Source organism: Tauraco erythrolophus, unplaced genomic scaffold, assembly GCF_009769465.1.
Source record: "Tauraco erythrolophus isolate bTauEry1 unplaced genomic scaffold, bTauEry1.pri scaffold_58_arrow_ctg1, whole genome shotgun sequence".
NCBI classification, from domain to species: domain Eukaryota; kingdom Metazoa; phylum Chordata; class Aves; order Musophagiformes; family Musophagidae; genus Tauraco; species Tauraco erythrolophus.
This window is the reverse complement of record NW_028238626.1, coordinates 330,790-339,253: the sequence shown is the minus strand read 5'-3', so window position 1 is coordinate 339,253 and position 8,464 is coordinate 330,790. Positions and strand designations below refer to the sequence as shown.

The 8,464-nt window shown below is 68.9% G+C and overlaps 1 protein-coding gene across 2 annotated transcripts; it reads right to left on the bottom strand.

The window, feature by feature from the left end:
- Window positions 1–1,057: 1,057 nt before the first annotated feature.
- TMUB1 (transmembrane and ubiquitin like domain containing 1) lies at window positions 1,058–2,405 on the bottom strand. 2 transcript variants are annotated; one of them, XM_086630902.1, is made up of 3 exons: window positions 2,120–2,405; window positions 1,981–2,083; window positions 1,058–1,412 (listed from the first exon to the last, which is right to left on the bottom strand). In XM_086630902.1, the coding sequence occupies exons 1-3, from the start codon at window positions 2,403–2,405 to the stop codon at window positions 1,058–1,060; spliced, it is 744 nt and encodes a 247-aa protein (XP_086487028.1). The 2 variants fall into 2 exon arrangements, with proteins under 2 accessions (XP_086487028.1, XP_086487027.1); XM_086630901.1 differs by having other exon boundaries at window positions 1,981–2,405.
- Window positions 2,406–8,464: the final 6,059 nt, after the last annotated feature.

The following is an 8,464-nucleotide window of genomic DNA, read 5'->3' as shown; positions in this document are numbered from 1 at the left end:
CCCAGCCACCCCAGTCCGGGGTACCCGCCCTACGCAGCCCCCTGTTCTGAGCTCCCCCCACCCACACAGACCCTCTCGGTACCGGACCCCCCGCCCCGCACGAACCCCTCCCCGCTCCCGGGGCCCCCCGGGGGGCGGACATCCCTTGCCCCGGGACCCCCAGCTCGCACCGGCACCCAGGCCCGCCCCGATCTCCCCCCCCCTGTGCCGGTACCGGCCAACCCGCCCCGACCGCTCCCCGCCCGGCACCGGGACCCTCGGGCCGAGCCAGGCCGGGCCCCCTCCCCGCAGCCCCCCGCCCCATCCCCGCCCCTCCGCCCCGGACGAGCCGCTCGGTGCCCGGCCCGGCCCTACATGGCGCTCCCGGCCGCGCTGGGACCCGCCGCCGCCCCGGCCGCTCAGCGCCGCCCGGCCGCCGAGTCCGCCATCTTCCCGACAGCCCCCGCAGCGCCGAGGGAGGCCACGGCCCAGCCCCCGGAAGTGTGGGCCGAGCGGGGAGGGGCGGGGCCTGGCGCGCGGGCTCCCGCCCCTCCAATGAGCGAGCGCCGTGCGAGGGGGCGGGGCGATGCCCGCGCCCTCCCGCTGGGAGCGCGCCGCCGGGGAAGCCCCGCCCCCCGCCCCGGTAGCCCCGCCCCCCGCCCAGCCGGGACGCCGCCACCGTTCAAGTTCTTCCTCTTTAATCGTTACCGAGCGGCGGCACCGGCGCCCCGCCATCGGGGCGGGGCACAGGGGTGGCACCCCGGGGCCGGGCGGTCGCTCCATGCACGGATGGGGGGAACCGGGACCCCACTCCCGCCCTGGAGCCCCCGGGGGCACGGCGTGTGGGCAGCCCGGAGCCCCCCGGGCACGGCGTGCGGGCAGCCTGGAGCCCCCCGGGCATGGCGTGCGGGCAGGCTGCCCGCCTCCTGCCCAGGCACCAGCTCCCCTAGCTGCGCCCACAGCTCCCGCGGGACGCTACCCGTGGCGCAGCCCCCCCGGTTCAGGTGCGGCAGGCGGGCTCCAGCCGGGACCGAGTTTATTCTGGGTGGCACGGCGGTGCCCGCGGGCACGGGGCCGGCTACCGGCGGTACATGGCGAAGGCCATGACGCTGAAGAGGAGGGTGAGGCCGGCGAGGAAGGTGGTGGCGGTGGCGGTGAAGACGTGGCGGTACTGCAGCTGGCAGTACCAGAGCACGGCCAGCAGCAGCACGAAGAGCGGCAGCACCAGGCTGCCCACGTTGAGGGCGGCGTGCACCGGGTCGGCGGAGGCACGGGGGCTGGTGGGTGCAGGCGCCGGGCCGTGCTGGCAGACGTGGCAGTGCAGGACGCTGTTGGGTGCCAGGTGCAGGGCAGCCAGGCTCTGGGCATCGTCGCGCAGCAGCTGGCCCTGGTAGATCAGCCGCACCTGCTGCTCCTGCCCGGGGAAGTGGGCCCTGCGGCGGGGGGCAAGGAGGGACACGTCATGCTGCCGCCAGGGCACGGTGCCTGCCGGCCGCTCCCCCTGGAGCGGGCTGCGAATACACCTGCCCGACCACCTGCACCTCTGTGCCCACCCACACCTCCGTGCCCGCTCCGTCCCACCCACCCACACCTCTGTGCCTGGTCCTCCATGCTCACCCCTCTGTGCCCACCCCGCCGTGCCCGCCCCTCTGTGCATGCTCCTTTGTGCCCGCTCTGCCCCGACCACCCACCCACCTCTCTGTGCCCCCACTTCCGTGCCCGCTCTGCCCCGACCACCCACCCACCTCTCTGTGCCCCCACTTCCGTGCCCGCTCTGCCTCGACCACCCACCCACCTCTCCGCGCCCGCCCCTCTGTGCCTGCACCTCTGTGCCCACCCGCCCCTCGCCATCGGCCGCCCCGGGCACTACCAGAAGCCACAGTGCCCGCCAGGACGGGCTGCCCGCCGGCCCCACCAGGGCCGGGCACGGGCACCGCGGGCACCTGCACCCGGACAAGAGCGGCAGCTGCCGAGAGGGCCGGTGCCCGCCGCGCCGCTCACCTCTTCAGGGCGCCGACGGTGTCCCCGGGGCGCACCCGGGCCAGGCGCTCCGTGTCGTTCAGGAACTTCAGCCGCAGCACCATGGTGGGCTCGGCGGGGCCGGCTCCGGCTCCGGCCCCGGCCCCGGCCCCGGGGGCGCTCTGCGCGGCCGCGGGGCCGGCCCGGGGCCGCGGCCCCCCCTCCCCGGCCGCCGCCGCCTCACCCGCCCCGTCGGGGCCCGCTCCGGCCGCCGCGCCCGCAGCCTTGTGCTCGGCGGGGCTCGGCGCGGCGCTCGGGCCCTCCTCGGGCGGCGGGGCGGCGGCGCGGGGCGGCGCGGCAGGCTCGGGGGCGCGGGTGGAGGCCCAGGCCAGCCCCAGCACGGCGGCGGCCAGCAGCAGCGCGAACAGCACGGTCACCTCGTCGCCCACGCCCTCGATCAGCGCCATGGCGGCGGCAGCGGCTACCGACCTGCGGGCACAGAGCGGGGCCGTCAGCCCGCCGGGCCGCCCGTCACCGGAGCCGCGGCCGCGCCGGACCCCTCACCTGCCGCCATCGCGCCGCTTCCGCCGCGCCGCAAGGCACGCCGGGGGCTGTAGTCCCGCTGTGCGCATGCGCGGGGCACACCGGGGAGTCCCGCTCTGCGCAGGCGCGGGGGCGCGGGGCACGCCGGGAGTTGTAGTTCTGCCCTGCCGCCGCGGGGAGCGATGCCCTTGGTGACCCGCGGTCAGCCCCGGGAGCCAGGAAGGCGCTGCCAACGCGGAGCTGGCACGGAGCAGGATTCCCAAATGGGCTGGCGCTGGCTCGCTCGCCCGCCGCTCCTGGCAGCCCGCCTCTCTGGCGGAGGAGAGACGCGGTCCCTGGCGTAACGTGTGCCGAAAGTTGCGGGTTCGGCCATTTCGCACGGATCCTCGTCTGCCACTTTCCCAGCTCCGGGGCTGTGCTGGGCGCTGGCTGCGCTCTGCTCTGCCCGCAGCAGCGCGGGGGCACCAGGCAGCACCCCTCATCCGTGGGCTGCCATCCCGGTGGGCCCGAGGAGCCCCTTCGGCTCAGCATCGCCAGGCCTGCGGCACGGCTTGGTGCCCGTGGCAGCGGAGCCACCGGAGCGGTGACCGGCTCTGCAGGCGAAAACGCTTCCCACGCTCCCACCGGCAGTGAGAGGCGCCAGTCCCAGTCGAAGACCCGGAGATGTGTTGTGGGAAAGCAGCTGGGCCAGGAAAACCAGTGGCAGGGTGGGAGTGGGGGAACTGGGGGTGCTGCCCCGCGTCCCTCGGTGGGGATGAGCCTGCGGAGAACCGGGCCGTGAAATGCCCCGTGCCTGGCAGGAGCGGGGGGGTCTGCGCCAAGAACCCGAGAGCCGCCCCTGCGCCCCACATCCCTGTGGCACAGCGCCATCCCTGCGGGGAAGGGCCAGGCAGGGCCCCTGAGACTGCTGCAGGGGAGCCGGAGCGAGTGGGCAGCCACCGGCCGAGCTGGGAGTCCCGCGGCAGAGGTGGGCAGCACCCATGGGTGCAGAGCAGGTCGTGCTGCCCCATCTGCCTGGGGCGCTCAGGCTGCTGGGTGGGTAGGGAGATGCGGGCAGGCAGGATCCCTGCCCCGAGGTGCCGTGGGGTGGTGGGTGCGCTGAGCCGTGAGCGTGGGGCAGGGGCAGGGGTGAGGAGCCGGCGGGGAAGAGCTGCCCCCTCCCTGGGTCACTGGGGCTGGTGCGGAAAGTGCTGGGCAGAGCCCGGGTCTGTGCCCGGGGGCATCCTGGGGCAGGAGCAAGGGGTGAGGCTGGGTGGCTGCGGAGGGGACCTTGGTGCTGGCCGGAGTCTCACCCGGAGGGAGGGAGGCAGCCGGGCACAGACGGTTGGAGAGGGAGGCTGCCTGGGTACCAGCACCCAAGCGATGAAAACTCTTCCCTGATTTTTGCCCCGCACAGTAACCTGTGCTCGGAGGAAGCGGCGCTGCAGACCTGCCGGTCACAGTCACGGCGGTCATCAGGTGGCCCTGGACCTCCAGTGGCCACAGAGCCACCAGTTACCACTGCCGGCAGCCGGAGTCCCTGCTCCGGTGGTGGAACGGGCAGGGAGCAGTAATGGACATCAGGGGGACAGGGGTGGGGACGTGCCCTGGCACCGGGAAGGAGCAGGACTCGTTACTCTGAGCCGAGTCAATCCTAAAGAAAAGGGAAAGCTCTGAGGGCAGCAGCACCCGCTGAGGAAGAGGAGAAAAAACACACGGAAGAATTAGAATTCCTTATCAGCTGCTAATAAATTATTTCAATAAGCTGCAGTTAGTGGGGGGTGGTGACCAAAGGTCCGTCTCCGGGACGCAGGAGCCCGGGATCCCAGAGCTCACGGGGGCACATTCCCTTCCCTCGTGCGACACAACACAAGCTCGAACGTGGTCCGAAGGGAAAAAGGGAGCAAGGATAACAAATACTGATTAAAAAATCTCATCATCTTGGTCATTCCGTTTAATCCTTCCAAAGGTGAAGCCTTTACTTGGAGGTCCTGTGGCACAACGGATTTTGGAATGAAGATTTTAGATGGACAGGGACTGTGCGGAGCCGGCAGGGCGTAGGGGTCAGCTGGGAAGAGTCAAGGAGCGTCGAGCAGGAGCTGTCGGAAAGCGGCTGTACGGAGAGGGAGGGCGATGCAGAGTGAGTCAGGCCCCGGTGCGCGACCGGGAAGAGTCTCTGGGATTGGGAAGGTGGGAAGGGTCACTTAAACTTGATGCTCACGTCACGGGGAGGAAGGGGACGGATTTTGGCTCAGGTGAAGGATGCGGCTTTGGAGACCCGCGGGAGGAACGGCAAAGTCTGCGGGGCTGGAGAAGAGGCTCCTGCAAAACTGGGAGAGGCGATCCCAGGGCTGCAAGAGCGCTGCAGGCAGGACGCGAAAGAAGCAGCAGGTTTAAGACAGACACGTGCCGTGTGGGAAGCAGTTGGTAACTTCCAGGATGTCGGGAATAAGCCATGTCTGAACAAAACCATTGGAGTGGTTACGGCTGTTCAGATTTAAGCGTTTTATCCGGTGGTTAATCGCCCTCTCCGAGAAAATTCTGTGTCTGATTTTCAATGTGGATTTGTCTGGCTTCAGCTTCCAGAGATTGAGTCTTTTTATATCTTTCCTGGCTGGATCGACGAGCCGTTTGGTATTTCCCTGTGGAAGTGCTTCTGCAGCGTAACCGAGTTCCCCCTCAGTCCTCTGGCTGAGCCGAACAGTTTGTGCTCCTAAAATCCTCTGCCGGAACGCGCCCGCTCCAGCCTCCAGTCCTCCTGCGTGGGTCTTCCCAGAGCCTCAATGGTTTTTCAGGATCCTTCCAAAACATCAGCAATGTAGAGCGATGCCCAGTTCTGGAGTGCTCCAGCAAGATCACCCCCTCCCTGCCCGGGCTCCCTGTGCCCCTCAGGGATCGGCCCATTCTGCCCCGTGCCGTGGGAGCCCACCTCCGCCGCGGCTTCGTGCCGTTTGCCTGGATACGTGCGATGGAAATGGATCTCGGGCCAAAACTGCTCGCTGTTGCATCACGTGTGTCTCCGACCAGGTGTGGGGTAGGGCAGGGTGACGGCGCAGAGCCCGGCGGCACAGCACCGGGGCGAGACATGGCAGCCACTCCGCGGTCGCTGGCCCCTCGCCTCGCGGTGCGGCGGCGTGTGCCGGTGCCAGTGCGTGAGCGGCGCCTCCCGCTCCCCTTCCTGCTTCCCTCTCGGAGCCCATCCTGCCCGCCGCGCTGCCCTCCGCTCCCGGCGGACGGGGCAGAGCGGCTCGCAGGTGGCAGGTCCCGGCACCCGGGGGTTCTCCGTGTGCCACGTTTGGGGGGAGGTCAGCCCAGAGCCAGAACACTGCCCGTCCCCTCCGGAGCAGGGCTGCCACGGGTGCAAGGGGGTCTCGGGGCCAGCAGGGTGGGCAGCACCCTGGGCAGCTGGCACCCCGAAGGGTGCCGTGACCCCTGTCCCGGGGCTGGGAACGTGCCGAAGAGCCCAGACCCGCGCAGGGCTGCACCAGCGACCTCCTCCATGGCAAGAGCCGAGGTCCATGCTCGCCACACGCATCCAGTCTGCTGGCAAGCTGGCTGCCTACCCCGTGGCCGCCCTGCTTGTCCCACGGCTGCCTGCTTTCCTGAAATCCCTTGGGGAATCAGAGCAGGTTTCACCCGTCGACCCTCTTACCCGCGCACGATCCCTCTGTTCTCTCCTCCGAGCTCTCTGCAAGGTCAGGACTCTGCGCGACGGCCGTCCCCGTCATTCCCACGTGGATCGTACTCGCAGCCTGCAGCAGCTCGACTCGCCGCAGCTCCTGCTCGTTTGGTCCTTGCAGCTGCTGGACTTACAGGATTTCCCAGGAGCTCCCCAGAGCCCTTTGCAGATGGCATCGCTCCGGGACCCGCCACCACCCAGCTGCCCCCCGGCATCGAGGCAGCTGCCAGCAGAGGATCCCAATGAGTGGGGTCGTGCACCGCGGGGTCCTGCCATCCCATCTGCGCTGCTCCTCCGGTGTCTGCGGCCGCTGCCATTCCGACCCGATCCTCTGCTGCGCCCCAGCAGAGCGGGGTCCCTGCAGGGGAACCCCCACCCCTTTCTTCCCACTAAATACCAACGCAAAAAGCTGATTTAGCTCCTCGGCAGCAGCCCCGTCCTCTCAGTTTACCTGTCGTGCCCGGGCATCCGTTGGCACCGCAGGCTTCTGGAAGGTGTCTGGCTCCCGACGCGGCTGAAGAAGGATTTATTGCTGGCTCTGATCTCTCTGTTGGTTGTTCCTCAGAGCGGACTCACTGCCGCGTTGTGTTTACGCGTTGGATCTGCCAGGCTTTGCCGTCCGCTCCGCTTCCTCCTTTACTCACAATCCCACCTTTCCGAAGGATGCCTCCGTGTTCCTCCCTGCATCCCCCGCCGCGCTGCGGGGCTGCGCCAGCTCCCTCCCTCCTGCTCGGCCGCCCTGCCTCCCTGCTGGGGCTGGCTGGCCCCGTGCCCCTGCGGCGGTGCCTCCGCGGTGCCGGAGGGTTCAGTTTGCCACGGTGCCGTTTTTGGCTGCTTTTGGTCACCCGCGCGGCTGATGGCGCAGTTCACCTCCCGTGGGCCGGTGGTCTCTCACCAAAGAGAGGGGTGGCAGAGGGACCCTGACCCCACGGGGAGGGTCCAGCTGTGGGGCGCTGGCAGGGGCCGGGCACTCTGCCCCATGACCAGCTGTGCGCCGCAGGATGCCCCCATGGCACTCCCTGCGTGGGCAGGACCTGTCCAACCACCCGTGCCTCAGCCAGGGTGCCCACAGCTTCTCTGGGCAACCTGTGCCAGTGCCTCACCACCCTCAGAGGAAAGAATTTCTTCCTCAGATCCCATCGAAATCTCCCCTCTTCCAGTTCAAAGTCATCGCCCCATGTCCTGTCACTACACACCCTTGTCCAAAGCCCCTCTCCAGCTTTCCTGTAGCCCCTTTAGGCACTGGGAGGTGCTGGAAGGTCTCCCCAGAGCCTTCTCTTCTCCAGGCTGAACAGCCCCAACTCTCCCAGCCCATCTCCATAGCAGAGGTGCTCCAGCCCTCCCATCATCTCCGTGGCCTCCTCTGGCCCCGCTCCAGCAGCTCCATGGCCTCCTGCTGTTGGGGACCTCAGAGCTGAAGGCAGCACTGCAGGGGGGTCTCCCGAGAGCAGAGCAGAGGGGCAGAATCCCCTCCCTCGCCCTGCTGCCCACGCTGCTCTGGGTGCAGCCCAGGACACGGTTGGCTTTCTGGGCTGCCAGCGCACGGTGCCGGCTCATGGTGAGCTTCTCATCAACCAACACCCCCAAGTCCTTCTCCTCAGGGCTGCTCTCCATCCATTCTCCACCAGCCTGGACTTGTGCTTGGGATTGCCCTGACCCACGTGCAGGACCTTGCACTTGGCCTCACTGAAACAAAGCACCAGTTTTTACCGGCGAGTGTGATTAAGCACTTTGGGGTCCTGAGTGCCCCAAGGAGCTGATGAGCCCACCAGGGACCCGCACCCACTGCAGTGGGGCTGGGACGCCCATCCGAGCTCAGCCCCGGGTCTTTGCCCTCCCGTCCCCTCCGCTGCAGGGTGCTGCCCTCCAGCCCTGGGGGGTCTGCAGCCGGCTACTTCTGTCCATCTCTGTCTCCTTTCGCTCCAGCCTGGGCCCCTGGAAGGGCCGTGTGCCGCTCCGTCCCCTCGCCCATCCCCTCCCCCCCGTCAGTGGAGTTCCCTGCTCCCATCCCTTCTGCATGACCTCTCCGGGAGCTCTGGGGTGGTGTAGCCCGTCCTGCTGGCCCACGGTCGCCGTGTCACTGTCTGGTGTCGGTGTGTGCCCGTGGGGCAGGCAGGTGGGCAACCTCCCTGCGCCAGCAGTGGCCACGCGATGTGCCGGGTCTGGTGCTGGCCGAGCTGTCGCCGACCCTTTCCTTCTGCAGGGGCGGTTTCCAGCCTGTTTGGTCCGAGGTGCTGGAGCGGCTGGTCTGGGGGTGTGAGCGGCAGCGGGAGCAGGAGGAGGAGGAGGAGGAGGAGGAGAAGGAGGTTGTCATCGCTCCTCTTG